The sequence below is a fragment of the Manihot esculenta genome, chromosome 4 (genome assembly GCF_001659605.2).
Source record: "Manihot esculenta cultivar AM560-2 chromosome 4, M.esculenta_v8, whole genome shotgun sequence".
NCBI lineage: Eukaryota > Viridiplantae > Streptophyta > Magnoliopsida > Malpighiales > Euphorbiaceae > Manihot > Manihot esculenta.
Window position 1 is genome coordinate 28,807,824 of NC_035164.2, and position 16,436 is coordinate 28,824,259.

A 16,436-nucleotide genomic window follows, 5' to 3' on the forward strand; every position below is an offset into this window, starting at 1 on the left:
TTCAACAGCCGCATCAATCAATTCATGCGGAATCAACTATTTAATCGGTTCAATTATAAATTCGGACCGGTTCGACTGATCCGTTCGGTCCGAGTTCAATAACCATGCAATAAGGAGTAGGTGGGGTTATGGCGGCTCCCAATTTTGTCGCAGATGGGATAGGACGAAGAGACAGAGTGGAGTTTGCTTCCATTTCCAAGCAATTACCTAAATCTTTACAAGCTTTCTCATGTCGCCCTTTCATAGACCCAGACCAGATTCTCCACCTTCTCTCACGTCGCGTGTTCGATTCTCCACTCTGGCTTCTGTATCTCTCTTTGTACTCATTTTTTGTCTATAACTAACCATTTCAATAACAGACTCGTCCAACTTCTTCTTCACTCTTCTTTCTCTGTTCTCTCTCTCTCAAACCTAAATGGATTCCCTCCACCACTCATCTGCTGTCAAGGTGCTATAATTACTGTAACTTGCTTCTATTCCTTTATTTTTTCTCCTGTTTTTTCATTTTTGTGGTTGCTCAATTGAAGGGAAATTTTATGGGTTTTGTTCGTTTTCCGGGTCTTTTTAGGGCGCCAAAGTCCTTATGGTTGGAGCAGGTGGTATTGGCTGCGAGTTACTCAAGACACTGGCTCTCTCTGGCTTTCAAGATATTCATATCGTGAGTGTTTTACTTTCCCACATCTTTTTATTAAATGGGCTCTTTTTTAAAAAAAAATTAGGTTTTTGGTTTTCGGGGTTGTACCACCCGGTGTTTCTAGGGTTTAAACAGACTGACTACTCGTTTTTTAGCATCATTTAATGTTTTGGGGATTATTGTTTCATTTGTTCTTAAATTGGAGCTTACCCCCTCATGTAATTCGTTATGAAAGAGTTTTGTAGTTGGTAAGGGTCTGTAGAAAGGTTTCTAAGAATTTTTTTACAAATTACAATACGAGCTTATGAAAGTTGGAAACACCAATGTTCATGAAATGACTTCCCGGTGATGCTACTTGCGTGAAAAACGTATATTTTGGTGTTGCAAGTACAAGGTTTAAATAATATAGATTAAATGTAAACTTGAGATGGTAGTGCAATTATTTGGTAGCTAAAGGCTGTCTTGCATGTCAGACATGGAGCTGGCAAGGTTTGCAGTGTCAATGAGGTGTTGAGAGTTTTTTCCATTTCAGTGGCCCTTTGCTGTGTTGTCGTGTAGTGTCCAGTGAAAGCTAGGGTAATGAGTTGGCAGTGTGTGGCATGAGGACTAAATGTGGTCTTAGGGTAGTTGCAAATGTGGTTCTATGTTTACTGATGTTGGTTGTGACTTGCTAGGCAGATAGGTATAATATACAGCTTGAGATGGTGAGGTTATGGTTCACTTATGGGTTTTTGGGCTGTTAAGAGGAAGTAGCCATGGATTGCTGAAGGAGGTGCATCAGGAGGTAATGGTCTCTAATGGGTAGAAGTCTTTATGAGAGAGTTGCTGAATTTTGATGTGTTGTTAGGGTCAAACATTGTGGTGGAAGTGGTTTTAGTGATCTATGTACTAATGGGTGATAGTGATAACTAGGAGGAGTCGCATAAGAATTAAGACGGTGGGTAACTAGGTCAATGTCACTCTTCACCACCCTTATTAAAAAAAATGAGGGATCATAGGTTGGTAGATCACTTCTGCTGCTGTAAAACTGTAATTGCTTTATTTTGCTAATTCAACTTAAACCTTGAATTGCACAATAATATTCTGGAAGTAATAGTATGCAAGACCAAATAATTGCTTTATTGGCAATTTATATCTTGGTTGTATCATGACTTGAATCAGTAGCAAACCAACATCACATCTGAGAAGTAAGCAGATGCAGGACCAAATGATTGCTTTGTCATTGGGCTGTTATTTTACCTATAGTTACATAACTGCTTTTGTGGCTAGACATCTATTTTCTTATGTAAAGTAATTTTATTGTTCCTAATATTTAATTTCTTAAAGCCCAATTAAGGAGATATTAAAACCTTAACAATGAAGAAATGGTTTTCCTTTGAAATTTAAATTGCAGTAAGAATTTGCTTCTAGATCTTGATCCTTGATCTTTTGAATATTGCTTGATGTGTTTTCTTATATCCTTATGTAGATTGACATGGATACAATAGAAGTCAGTAACCTTAACAGACAATTTTTGTTCCGGCAATCACATGTTGGACAGTCAAAGGCCAAGGTAACTGTTTGTCATCATCATTTTTCACTCACATGGGAAGTGTTCGCATGTACATTGATATTTTTCCAATAAATATTTGATTCAGGTTGCTCGGGATGCTGTGTTGCGATTTAGGCCTTACATAAGCATAACACCACATCATGCAAATGTGAAGGACTCTGACTTCAATGTGGACTTTTTCAAGCAGTTTAGTGTTGTTCTGAATGGTCTTGATAATTTGGACGCAAGGAGACATGTGAACCGTCTTTGCTTGGCAGCTGAAGTTCCTTTGGTTGAAAGTGGGACTACTGGGTTCTTGGGGCAGGTGATCTAATGTTACATATTGTCCTTTGCCAACTATTTACTAAGACATTCAGCAAGGAGACATGGATTGTGGAAGGAGGTGCCAAGTTCTAATTTTAACTTAATTTAGCCCAGAAGTCAAAATTTCTTGATTAATTTTCTCTATTTTTTTTTATTTAGATGAAAACTCATGAACCTCAACATCTTCTTTTTTGAGCTAAATTTCTTGATTTAGCCTTAAAAATTTAGGCAGTTCAATATCCCAACAAAGTACAGGGGTAAGATTGAGCTTTATGCATTTGTTTTTGGTCTTCAAGTTTTTTATTCAAAGTGGTTGTATGACCAATAATTTGAAGTTTCTGGCTTTTTTTTTTCCTTTTGTCAAAAGATATTTTGCTTAATGAAGGAAAAGTAGATTATGAACAGGTTGTGAATTTGGAACATTAAGCAGCTGATGAATTGGTTCTGCTTCTTTCAATTTACTTGATGCAGCTAATTCTGATTAACCATTATGCATATACGCACAATAAGATTTTATGTTTGGAAGTTTATATTTCTTGATGTTATTTGTTCGTTTGTTTCTGATGATGATGATGATATATATTTTTCCTTCTTCCATGTTATGGCGTCAGGTCACAGTGCATGTCAAGGGAAAAACAGAGTGCTATGAGTGTCAGCCTAAACCTGCCCCAAAGACATATCCCGTGTGTACAATTACTAGTACTCCATCCAAGGTATATGGTTACTGATCCTTCTCACCATGATATTTTTAGTATTATTTTGGGGAATGGTGATGGTGGATGCTCCCTCTGGGTTATTTAGGCTTGGAGTTGAAAAAATCAATTAAACATGCCGTAACTCTTTAGCTTATCATAAACTTTAGTTAAGAGGAAATATTTCAAAACAAGGAAGAAAAGTGGAATCATATGGAATTAAATTTTGAATGTCTCTGAGCTGGCCCCTTTTCTCTTCGTCGTCTTTTTTTTTTCTTTCTTTCTAAGAAGTTTTTGGGACTCTCTTCCATTAGATAGATGTTGACAAATAGCTATTTGTGAATGGTGTTTACTTGTGTGTTGACTTCCAAGGTTCAGAAACTGCGAAAATCATGGGTTACCAACTCCCTTTTGAATGTGGAAATTGAGTAATTGACTTATAAGAAAATGTTTGATCTCTGAGAATTATGTTCTTTGCATAAGTGTCAAGAAATATATCAAGACTATGTGCTTCATGTGTTTGATATTTTGTTGTCTTGGTTTAAAATTGCAGTTTGTTCACTGTATAGTTTGGGCAAAGGACCTTCTTTTTGCGAAGTTGTTTGGAGACAAGAATCAGGAAAATGATTTAAATGTACGCTCTAGTGATGCTTCCAAATCATCGGAACATGGAGAAGATGTATTTGAGCGGAGAAACAATGAAGATATTGAGCAATATGGAAGGAGAATATATGATCATGTGTTTGGTTATAACATTGAGATAGCCTTGTCTAATAAGGAGACTTGGAAAAACCGGAATAGGCCAAAACCCTTATTTAGTCGGGATGTCCTTCCTGAACAACTGAATTATCAAAATGGCAATGTTGATAAAAAGTGCGCAACTGATGATCTTTCATCAGTGTCTGCCATGGCATCTTTGGGCTTGAAGAACCCACAGGACATATGGAGCCTTACAGAAAATTCAAGAGTGTTTCTTGAATCTTTGAAAGTATTTTTTGCGTGCAGAGAAAAGGTTTGCTTATATGTTTGTTTTAAGGAATTGATAGACAAAATTCTTGAACCTACATGATGGTATTTTATTGTCCTTCCCGATCAACAATTGAGACTTTTTGTGGCAGGAGATTGGAAACCTGAGTTTTGACAAGGATGATCAGTTAGCAGTGGAATTTGTTACTGCTGCTGCAAATATTCGAGCTGCATCATTTGGGATTCCTTTGCATAGCCTTTTTGAAGCTAAAGGTATTGCAGGTAATATTGTGCATGCTGTGGCAACAACTAACGCTGTTGTAGCTGGTTTGATTGTCATTGAAGCTATCAAGGTGTTGAAAAAGGATATTGATAATTACAGGTGTGCGGCAGTTCCTTTTTCCTCCTTATGAACTTTCTATTCTGTAGATACATATCAGGTGGCTTTATCCTTAGTACTCTTAAAGATGGTTGAGAGGTATGTGTGAGGGACTGAGGCTGCTCTTTTTAGCTGTTTCTGAATTACTCTACTAGTCAACTGTCAGCTAAGCCTCAGTCTCCAACTTCTCTGTTGTTTCCAAACTAGGATGGGGGGCATGATGCTTTCTTTGTTTTCCTTAGATGTATAGTCTGCCTATCTTTTACTTTTGTTTTATGAAAGACTAGTGGCATTTGGTGTCTATAAATTTTTATGAGTTCTGAAAAATGTTATTTTGCAGAATGCTTGTTCTAATCTTATTCTAATATCCATTCAGGATGACATATTGTTTGGAACATCCATCCAAAAAGATGCTTCTTATGCCAGTGGAACCCTTCGAGCCTAACAAGTCATGCTGTGTTTGTTCTGAGGTAGAGCTTCATTTGTTTACCATAGAACTTTGTGGAAGTACCTTCACGTGTTTGGATAAATTGGTTTCATGGTGCTTATATTCTGATGGTTGCGACAGTCACCGCTAGCACTGGAGATTAATACTCATCGTTCTAAGCTGAGGGATTTTGTTGAGAAGATAGTTAAAGCCAAGCTTGGCATGAACTCCCCATTAATTATGCATGGATCAAACCTGCTTTATGAAGTTGGTGATGATCTTGAAGATGATATGATAGCAAATTATACTGCTAACCTTGAAAAGGTATTTAAACAATCAGTATCTGGATATTGGATTCCTAAAATTTGTTTTATTTTATTTCAACATGTTGTTCTCTTCCACCGTTCTCAATCAGGTGCTGTCTGAGCTCCCTAGTTCAGTTATTGGTGGGACAATGCTCACAGTAGAAGATCTTCAACAGGAGTTCACTTGCAATATCTATATCAAGCACAGGTTTGTGTTTATCTTATTCTTTAGTAATTTTGACATTATATTTAAGTAAGGTTTCAATTCTACTTACTTTTCAAATATCTATTTTATTGAAGGTTCTTTTGCATCTGACCTACTTCTAATATTATTAACTTGGTTATGGTATGGATGGTGGATGGAGGGCTTCTTTATTAACCTGTTCTGGAAGTTCTTGATGCTTGCATATTCTTTCTTAGCTTGTGCACATTTAGCAATCAGATCATTTTAGTTTATTGTCCTCAAGCTCGCCTGCAGTTACATTGGTGATTAAATCAACATGGTATCTGGTGTTGCTTCGGGGTCTTATAAAATACTTGGTTTTTCTGTTGTCTATCCAAATTAAGAATACCTTGACAGTTTGCTGTAACTTGTTGGCCCCCTGATGATGATAATAGTAGCAATGAAGAATATCAAAATTTGTTTTTGTTGCCATTCACGTTGATCTTTTTTATATGTTTTGTATTTGATTTTGAGGGCCAATGGTCTCATTACAAAAACTTATTTTAAGTTTTGTGGGTTAGAGTCTTGGCTCAAATTTTCTTTTGGAGAGAGATGATGGTTCCTATCCGTTTTAGCGAATTGTTAGAAGTTATGTTTTGTAGTTATCAAACTAATTCTATGATGTTATATGTAGATTAATCAGAGATCTCTCAAGTTTTAGTGATAATAAATGGAATGCTGCTAGGGGACATTTGTGGAAAATTACTGTTAAAAAACAATTTTGGTTTGCAGATTTAATGTGATGTTTTGGCTGCTTTTTCTATCTTTCCTCTCCTGACCTTGGATTGGCAGCTAAATATTTTTATACTTTCTTGATTCATCTCAGGGAAGAATTTGACGAAGAGAAGGAACCTGATGGAATGGTTCTCTCTGGATGGACACAATCTCCTCTTGAGAAGAAGGATGATAACAAGTCGGTTGGAAATGGTGGGAGCACATCGACTTCAATGCCATCAGAGGGTCAAAGTGTTGAGCTCGATGAAATTTCAGAGGGGACTGAGATTTGTAGTAAGAAGAGAAAACAGCCAGAGGTATCAGCAGGTGAAACAAATAATAAAAATGAAGTCGAAAGGCTTGATGTTGTTGACGATGGTGAAGAGGAGATTGTGATACTCGATGGTTGGGATACAAGCAACAAGAAGAAAAAACTGCAGTAAGTTTTTAAAGCTTCAAAGTTGTTGAACCTTCTAACATCCTAATTTTGTAAAATTAGGGAGAAATGGTGATTCTTTGGCGGTCATAATCACTATAAGGTTGCAGTTTACTAGTGTTTTTGGATGAGTGGATGCCATTAATTGTATCCCCATTTCCTTTTTGTGGCTTACTGGTGTTGTAGAGATTAACAGAACTGAAAGCAAATCAGTGTTCAAATTTGTTCATAAGATTTCATTGTCTTAATATACCGAATTACTTGCAAGATCACAATGTCTATACAATTGAAGGAAAACATTTACATATTAAATTTCAAAAAGTTTACAAGACGCCACATGAAACATTAATTATATATGTTGTATGTGCAGTTTCTTGTATTGATAACTAAGAATCCCTTGTGGGTAAGCGAACTACAAAATAGTTTATAACTTGCTTGGATGGTTGATTAATCTACACACCAACACAAGGAGGGGCAAATTGGGCGGTACTGGATACCCTTCGACATGGATACGAGGGAATTGGCAATTCCCTCCTCTCTGAATATTTCTTCCTTTTCTTGGCATCTGGGTGTTCTTTTTTCTTTAAATCTTCAAGACATTGAACATCTGCCATGCACGTATATGATTTGGATTTCCCCGAATAGTACCTTGACAACCCTCTCCTGCTGAAAGAAACAATTTATAAATATTTGTGATCATGTAAAAAAAAATAAAGATGAAAGAATTTGGATTCTTACTTCTTTGGAAGATTGTTTCGCAGGGAACCCATGTTAAAGGCCATCGTTTCAGCTGGCTTCTCCATTTCTGAGAGGAAGGAAGGCTTGAGAAAGGGAAGGTAATATGATAGAAACAGTTGAAGAAATATATGAAGATGGTTAAAATAATTAAGGAATTAGCAAATGGAGCTTCGATAAATGTGGGGTGGGTTTGGCTAAGAGAAACGGATTCCACATCCTCATCTACACTTTCTCTTGTTCATTCAATTCTTCCTATACATAATTTGAGGCATATCTTCTTCTTTTCTATTGTGTTGATTCCTCTAACTCTTTTGAGGATCATTCAATTAATATAGATAATTCATATTAACCACTTGCTTCTTGCATCTACAAATTTGTATGATTGAATATAAAAATCACATTTTTTTCCCCTAATATACTCTTATCCCACATAGATAGGCTAATTATTGCTTTTATCCATCCCAAATTATATACTGCTCTATTTTTTAAACTAGTAATTTATTTATTAATTTCTAAATATATTCTTATTTAATATGAATTAAAAATAAAATTTATTAGTTTCAAAGAATAATTTAATAATAAAGTTAATTTTAATTATTCTTTAATAGATGGAGACTGGAGACTCATAATCATCGTGAGATATTCTTATTAGAACGGAAGGTTTATTTTGAATAGACGGAGGACTAAATTAGTAATTATTTTTAAATTGAATGAGATTATTTTAGTATGAAGGGTCTAAGAACATTTGATTCTATTCGGTTGAAGAGATGAACTTTGTCTTATTATATATGAGAGGTTTTACCCAATCGTGGAGAAAGTCTTTATCTTACTTTAGTTTTTTTTTATTTAATATTTTAGATTATGAATGATATGTATTAAGCAGGTCTAATGGTCAAATGAGTTTAAACTTAATGTATTAAGATTTTTTCTGAATTTATTAATAAAATAATTATTAATTTTTTAAATAAAAGACTTCCATTACTATAAATTTAAATTTAATATATCAATTAGGACGGGTGATGGGCTGCGAATCCAATTTGACACATTTATAATTGTTATTTGTGTATCGGTCAGTAATCCCTAATTTGATTAGTTTGTTATTTGTGTATCGGCCTATAATTCCTAATTTGACTAATCAAGCGTATAATTATATTATTAAAAAATATATTATTCAATATAAATATTTAATTTTTTATAGTTGATTTCTATTTTATTTATTAAAATTTAATTAGTTTATGTATTTATATAATAGAATAAATATATATTGGCTTGGTAAATGTTTTGTTAAAATATTAATTTGTTAATATTTATATTCACTTTCTTCGCTTTTAAATAATTAAGTTATATATTCTAATATGTTATTAAATTCAGGAATGTTAAAATAGATACATAAATTTCATATAACATATTATGTTATAAATATTAAAAATATTGACTTTTTATTAAAATATGTAAAATAAATATTCAAACGTATTAAATATATAGAATCGTATAAATTGTGTTAATAAATTTATCATATCAAATTATGTTATGAGTTTATTTACATTAAACTGTATTAGTGTTATATCGTCTTAATTCAATACGATTAACAATCTGTATAATAAAAATTAGTGTTAATATTTATTTTTATATTTTGCAAATAAATTGTATGACCGGTGCATACTTGGAGAGCTTAATTGCTATACATGACATCTATTAGGATAATATAGTATCTGGATAAATGGAGTTTAGAGTAGATGCACTATATAGTACCCTGAATTATTTATCACATTTATCTCTCACAATCTCTTTCTTAATCTTTTGAGTTCATAATTATGTTTGATGACCGCTGGGTTTTTTCGCCCCGATTTGAGGCCAGGAGCCCATAATCTGAAGGCTTCTAAGCCCACTCCAAGAATCAGGTCCAGCCCACTCAGCTCAAAGACCGGGCTCCAGTCAGTTTCTTCAATCAGGCCGGCCCAGCTCTTCCGGTCCAATGAACATATTCCCTCTGAGCCTAGTCTTAACCTTGTCTTCCGGCCCAGAACTAGGAAGGAATTCAGCCCATTCGCCTTGTGGGACTATCTGCATGCGCGCCCGGAGAGAATCAGGGGTCGTTGCGCATGGGGCAGCGATCTGATTTCCTCGTACGTCCATATCAACGTGACAAGGACAGGTGGCCCAATGACATGCATTCTGTTACACGTCACTAGCGGACAAAAGGAAACATATAAAAGGAGAAATACTCTCCTCTAGGTCTAAAGTTTTTCCAGTTTTACAGAACCCTTGTGAAACCCTATTTTCTGGATCTCAGATCATCAATTGGCGCCGTCTGTGGGGACGAAGGAGATCTTTTCATCGCCGGAGTTCCACTCTTATAATACCCACTGAGATCCACAATGGCTAACCACAACGAAAACAACGTCACTCCCAATGACCTGAGCTCTGCCCAGAGGGGCAACAGTTCTCCTTTTCTAGTCCTACAACACCAAACAACCAAACAGAACCTGCCCTGTTCTGCCTTCCTTTGCATGTTTTTGCATGATTGTTTTGAGGTGTTTTAGGGGGTTTTTGGGGGATGTTTTTAGAGTTATGTTCTAGTTGTTTGGTCCCTCATTTGAGTCCACCTGTGTAGGTTCGGACCCGAGGAACCGAGGACCCCAGCAGTGAGTTCAGCTGCTTCTGAGTCAGTAGAGCTTCGGCCAGAGGTGAGTAGAATAAACCTTTATGTTTTTAAAGCAAATGAATTATAAAGTTGAGCATGTTCATGTATCATGAATGCCATGTGATGAATTAGGTTGTCTGCATTAGAATTCACGAATATGTTGCATTGCATTTATGATGTTGATGTGGATTGGTCATTGAATGATCCTTTAGTCCTCATATGGTATGATGATGCTACGGCATGAGATGGTATGGAAGTCCAGGTTGTACCCATTCTACGTCCCTGGCACTATGTAAAAGAAAGTCCAGGTTGTACCCATTCTACGTCCCTGGCACATTGGTATGTATGATATGCTATGTTAAGAGAAAGACCGGTTGTACCCATTCTACGTCTCGGCACTTTGGAATGTAGAGGACTATTGGTGACAATACCATCCGAGATGTGATTTGTTGTGATGTGTTGCATTACATGATGGCATGAGATTTTAAATATTGTTTTCTATTATTCTGCTCACTGGGCTCTTGTAGCTCACCCCTTTCCCTAATCCCCCAGGATTGCAGGTACGGGCTAGACAGAGAAGTCAAGAAGAGTAAAGTCATATGTATGTAATAGTTAGAATGTGGACATGACAAACTGTATAATGATGTATAGATGTGTAATGTAATGATATTGATGATTAGAAGTTGTGCTTGACCCTATGGATGTTGTAATCCCTTTTTATTACATGATCCTAGAGCTTTATTGATGACTATGTTTAGCCAACTCAACACATGTTATGCCATCCATTGGGGGCATTGATGAGATCCCACAGAGGGGTCAAGATATGATTATGTATATGTTCAGTGCATGCACAGGTTGAGTTTGGCGTATGATAGAGTGTATGAAAGAAAAGTTTTAATTTTTATGTATGTTCTTGATCATGTATGGGATTAAACAGGTTTCCAGGATGTATGTTTGGCTTGTTACGGGTCTCGGCGGCCTTAAGTCGACTCGGATCCTAGCGCCGGTAGCAGTCCGATTTTCGGGTCGTTACAATAGTGTACATTAGACTACTGGTTGTGTTAGCATAAGAAACTCTACTCATTTGTTCCTTTTCTTGTGGAGCCTTAGAACATATTTTCTAGCTTAAAGCTTTGCTTTTTGAAATAAGAGTGTCAATCAGCTTACAATCTTGCATATTAAATCGTTCAAGAATTTTTTAATATATGGCTTTTATGAAAGAGATAATAATTTCTTTGAACCATTTCTTAAAATCTTAACTCCAAAAATATATGCTGCTTCACCCATATCTTTCATCTAGAATTTATATTATAGTCACTCTTTTATTTTTCATAACATATTCCTTGTCACTACCAATTATAAGTATGTCATCGACATACAATGATAAGATTACAAACTCATTTTTATACCTTTTAGTATAAACACAATGGTTTTCATCAATCATAGTGAAATTATACGACATAATCGCATTACGGGTCGTTACAGAATGGTATCAGAGCCCTAGGTTCATATGGTCGGACCTAGAGTGTCCGATTTTCGGGTCGTTACAGAATGGTATCAGAGCCCTAGGTTCATATGGTCGGACCTAGAGTGTCGGGCTCATAGATGTTATAGAAGGTCAAGCACAATAGGAAGATCATGTCCACTAGGATAGGATGTGGAGTCCTGTCTTATATGATGATGTGAGATGCCATGATAGTACGCATGTGCATTAATGATATGTGATGTATGTAATGAGGGTTCATGTGTGCCCACATGAACCACATGATGCTAATGTTTATGTGATGTGCTGCCTTTCAGAAAACAGGAAGAGAGGAACTCGTCGATCTGCACGATTGACTGGAGTGCCACCTGAGGATGAGGGCATGAGCGCCCGTCCTCCTACATTGCCTAGGGCAATGTCAAGCAGGTCCAACAGGGACAGAACAGTAAGAGACCCTGGAAGGTCTTTGGATCTGGGTAGAAGCAGATCAGTCAGAGGAACAGTTCAGGGAGGAGCGTCAGAGGACATGGGGGATGATATGGATGTAGAGCAGAGAAGGGATGGCAGTTTGGGAGTTAGTATGTCAAAAGAGGGGATGGGAGAGTCCCAAGGAGGCACTCAGGCCTCGGGATTTGTTCAGCCACCCCACTACCCACACTTCTCACAAAATCCCGGGTATTCGATGGGAGGTACATCGGATTACCCTAGCTTCACCCCTTATCCCACACAGATGCCATACCCACCCTACTACCCACCATATTCACAATACCCAATGTATCCACCCCCACCTTACTATCCAAATCCAGCAAACCCTACCTCAGAAAATGTTGCACCACCTCCACCACCTACAGAACCAGCAGCCCCTGTTACCCAACCTTCTAGACCTAGCTCAGCCAGTGGGAGCAAGGTCAAGATGACCGACTATATGAAGTTGGATGCTCCCCAGTATGAAAAAGGGGATGACCCGTTTGTGTATCTTGAGAGGGTTAAGGTGATCACGGATGAGATTGGGGCTGATGACAGTAGAGCCATTCAGATGGCTGGGTTCACTCTTAAGTGCAAGAAGGCACGAGAGTGGTTCAAGAATTATGTGAACCCGAGAGTGGACAGCATGTCTTGGGAGGAGTTTGCAAACGAGTTTGCAGGATGGGCTTTCCCAGATAGTTCAAGGGAGCTGAAGATGATAGAGTTTGAGCAGTTGAGGCAGACTGATGAGATGGGTGTAGAGGAGTTCACAGACAGATTCTTGGAGCTGTTGCCATTTGCAGGGCAAAACCTTGACACGGATTAGAAAAGATCAAGGAGGTATATCATGAAACTCCACTCTAGATATTCCTCCTTGATCCAGTCAGCAGATAGGGAGAGCTTCCATGCCATAGTAGATATGGCCAGGAAAATGGAGGCCAGTGCCATCGTTCAGGGAACAGTTAAGCAGTCAGTGGCACAACCTTCTGGTTCTAAGACCCCAGGCTCTTCTTCTTTCAGTGCAGCAGCTTCAGGTAGCAAAAAGTGGAGTAACACCACTAGGAAGCCCAATAAGAACAAGTTTTGGAACAAGGTCAAGTCCAGTCTGGGACTAGGGAGTGGCTCAAGCTCTGGCGCGGATAATGCAGTTTGTGCTAAGTGTGATAGGCCACACAGGGGTGTTTGCCGAGCTAGGACAACCGCCTGCTTCAGATGCGGGCAAGAGGGACACAAGGCTCGGGAGTGTCCTAGGGCAGCTTTTGGAGCACAATCTCAGCAGACAGCTTCTGGTAGTGTGGCTCAGCCAGCAGCTCCAGCCATGACGCAGGCCAGTGGCAGAGGTAGAGGGAGAGGGGCAGCCTCTTCTTCAACGGGTTTCAGAGGTGAAGGTCCATCAGCTCCAGCACGGATCTTCACAATGACTCAGCAGGAGGCAGATACATCTAACACCGTGGTGGCAGGTAACTTAGTCATTGGTTGTTCAGATGTGTATGCCTTGATGGACCCTAGTGCATCTCATTCTTTTATTGCTCCGAGAGCCGTCCAGAGGTTGGGGTTGATGATCTCTGAGTTAGAGTGTCCTCTCTGGGTCAGTGGACCCAAGTGTGATCCATCAGTGGCAGAGTCAGTCTGCCAGTGTAGTCCTGTGTTTGTTGAGGGAAGATGCTTGTCCGCCGATCTTGTGGTTCTAGATTTGACAGATTTTGACGTCATTCTAGGGATGGACTGGCTATCTACCCATGGTGCTACCTTGGACTGCAGGGACAAGGTAGTCAGGTTCAGAGTTCAGGATGGGTCAGAGGTTGTCTTTAGAGGAGACAGGAGGGGTACACCTAGAGGTCTGATATCAGCTCTTCAGGCTCGTAGGTTGCTTAGGAAGGGGTGTCAGGGGTATTTGGCTCTTGTGAGCGAGCTTAGCAGTCAGGTTAGAGAGCCCGCCTCGGTGCCAGTGGTTAGAGAGTTTCTAGACGTCTTCCCAGACGAGCTGCCAGGTTTACCACCTGCTAGGGAGATAGAGTTCGAGATAGAATTGATGCCTGGAACCCGACCGATCTCTATCCCTCCCTACAGGATGGCTCCAGCCGAGTTGAAAGAATTGAAGGAACAGTTGCAAGAGTTGGTAGAAAAGGGCTTCATCCAACCGAGCACTTCGCCTTGGGGTGCACCAGTCTTGTTCGTGAGAAAGAAGGATGGATCCCTTAGGCTTTGTATCGACTACAGGCAGTTGAACAAAGTCACTACCAAGAATAAGTACCCATTACCAAGGATCGACGATCTATTCGACCAGCTAGCTGGAGCAGGTTGTTTCTCCAAAATAGATCTGAGATCGGGGTACCATCAGCTAAGGATAAGGGATGAGGATGTGCCGAAGACAACCTTCAGGACCATATATGGGCATTTTGAGTTCCTTGTAATGCCGTTCGGGTTAACCAACGCCCCTGCAACATTCATGGATCTCATGAACAGAGTGTTTAGCCAGTACCTGGATCACTTCGTTATTGTCTTCATAGATGATATCTTAGTGTATTCCAGAAATGCAGAGGAGCATGCCCATCATCTGAGGTTGGTTCTGCAGACCTTGAGGGAACATGGCTTGTATGCCAAGTTCTCTAAGTGTGAGTTCTGGCTGAGGAGCATTTCGTTCTTGGGGCATGTAATGTCAGAGAATGGGATTGAAGTGGACCCCAAGAAGACAGAAACTGTGGCTAATTGGCCTAGACCCACTTCAGTGACGGAGATTAGGAGTTTCTTGGGTTTGGCAGGTTACTACAGGAGGTTCGTTCAGGACTTCTCGAAAATAGCAGCTCCTCTGACCAGGCTAACCAGGAAGAATCAGAAGTTTCTGTGGACCGACCAGTGCGAAGAGAGTTTTGAAGAGCTTAAGAAGAGGTTGACTTCAGCACCAGTTTTAGCTCTGCCATCTAGTGATGAGGACTTTACAGTCTTTTGTGATGCGTCCCGTGTGGGACTGGGTTGTGTACTGATGCAGAATGAGAGGGTGATTACTTATGCTTCTAGGCAGCTGAAGAAGCATGAGTTGAATTACCCCACGCATGACCTTGAGATGGCAGCAGTAATCTTTGCACTCAAGATGTGGAGGCACTACCTCTATGGGGTAAAATGTGAGATCTTTACAGATCATAAGAGCCTGCAGTACATCCTGAGTCAAAGAGATTTGAACTTGAGACAGAGGAGATGGGTAGAGCTGCTGAGTGACTATGATTGTAAGATTCAGTATCATCCGGGTAAGGCAAATGTCGTGGCAGACGCCCTAAGCCGGAAGTCACTAGGCAGTCTATCCCACATCACGGCAGAGAGGAGACCAGTGGTGAAGGAGTTTTACAAGCTCATTGATGAAGGTCTACAGTTGGAGTTGTCTGGTACAGGTGCTTTAGTGGCCCAGATGAGAGTGACACCTGTGTTTCTGGAGCAAGTGGCTCAGAAACAGCATGAGGACCCAGAGTTAGTGAAGATTGCCAGGACTGTTCAGTCAGGTAAGGACAGTGAGTTCAGATTTGACAGTAAGGGGATCCTCCGCTATGGGAGTCGATTGTGTGTACCAGATGACATAGGGCTAAAAGGAGACATTATGAGAGAGGCTCATAATGCAAGATACAGCATTCACCCCGGAGCCACCAAGATGTACCAAGATCTGAAGAAAGTCTATTGGTGGCCAGCAATGAAGAAAGAAGTGGCACAGTTCGTGTCAGCCTGCGAAGTGTGTCAGAGGGTGAAGCTGGAACATTAGAAGCCGACTGGAATGCTTAACCCGCTACCTATTCCAGAGTGGAAATGGGAGAATATAGCTATGGACTTCGTAGTGGGGTTACCGGCAGCGTCCAACATAGTGGACTCCATATGGGTGATTGTGGACAGACTCACCAAATCTGCTCACTTCATTCCTGTCAGGAGTGGCTACTCTGTGGACAAGTTGGCGCAGGTATATGTGGATGAGATCGTCAGGCTGCATGGGGTTCCTGTTTCGATAGTGTCAGATAGAGGGCCCCAGTTCACGTCCAGGTTTTGGCGGAGTCTGCAGAATGCCATGGGTACTAGGTTGGATTTCAGCACTGCCTTCCACCCCCAGACTGACGGACAGTCAGAAAGGACCATCCAAACTATCGAGGATATGCTTAGAATGTGTGTGCTGGACTTTGGCGGTTCTTGGAGGCAGCATCTACCTTTGGTGGAGTTTGCCTACAATAACAGCCATCATGCTAGCATCGGGATGGCTCCATATGAAGTTTTATATGGACGGAAGTGCAGATCACCTGTTTGCTGGGAGGAAGTTGGAGAGAAGGCCTTGGCAGGGCCTGAGTTAGTAGAGATTACCAGCAGGGTGGTACCCATAATCAGAGAGAGAATCAAGACTGCTGCAAGTAGACAGAAGAGTTATTCAGACATCCGCAGAAGGCAGATAGAGTTTCAGGAGGGGGATCTGGTATTGCTCAAGGTGTCTCCAATGAAAGGAGTGG

General features: G+C 39.7%; 1 protein-coding gene across 1 annotated transcript; it reads left to right on the plus strand.

Annotated features, from left to right (window-relative positions):
* Positions 1–131: 131 nt before the first annotated feature.
* Positions 132–6,898, plus strand: LOC110613399 (SUMO-activating enzyme subunit 2). The gene is made up of 11 exons (XM_021754494.2): positions 132–448; positions 569–658; positions 2,103–2,186; positions 2,272–2,490; positions 3,101–3,202; positions 3,735–4,193; positions 4,300–4,529; positions 4,903–4,996; positions 5,095–5,277; positions 5,369–5,466; positions 6,308–6,898. The coding sequence occupies exons 1-11, from the start codon at positions 416–418 to the stop codon at positions 6,636–6,638; spliced, it is 1,923 nt and encodes a 640-aa protein (XP_021610186.2). The 5' UTR covers positions 132–415; the 3' UTR covers positions 6,639–6,898.
* Positions 6,899–16,436: the final 9,538 nt, after the last annotated feature.

Bases quoted from the DNA above. Each gene is read 5' to 3' on its own strand.
- LOC110613399 (XM_021754494.2), top strand. From the start codon at position 416: ATGGATTCCCTCCACCACTCATCTGCTGTCAAG. The intron at 4,997-5,094 runs GTAGAGCTTCAT...TGGTTGCGACAG, and splicing joins CATGCTGTGTTTGTTCTGAG to TCACCGCTAGCACTGGAGAT. The intron at 5,278-5,368 runs GTATTTAAACAA...GTTCTCAATCAG, and splicing joins ATACTGCTAACCTTGAAAAG to GTGCTGTCTGAGCTCCCTAG.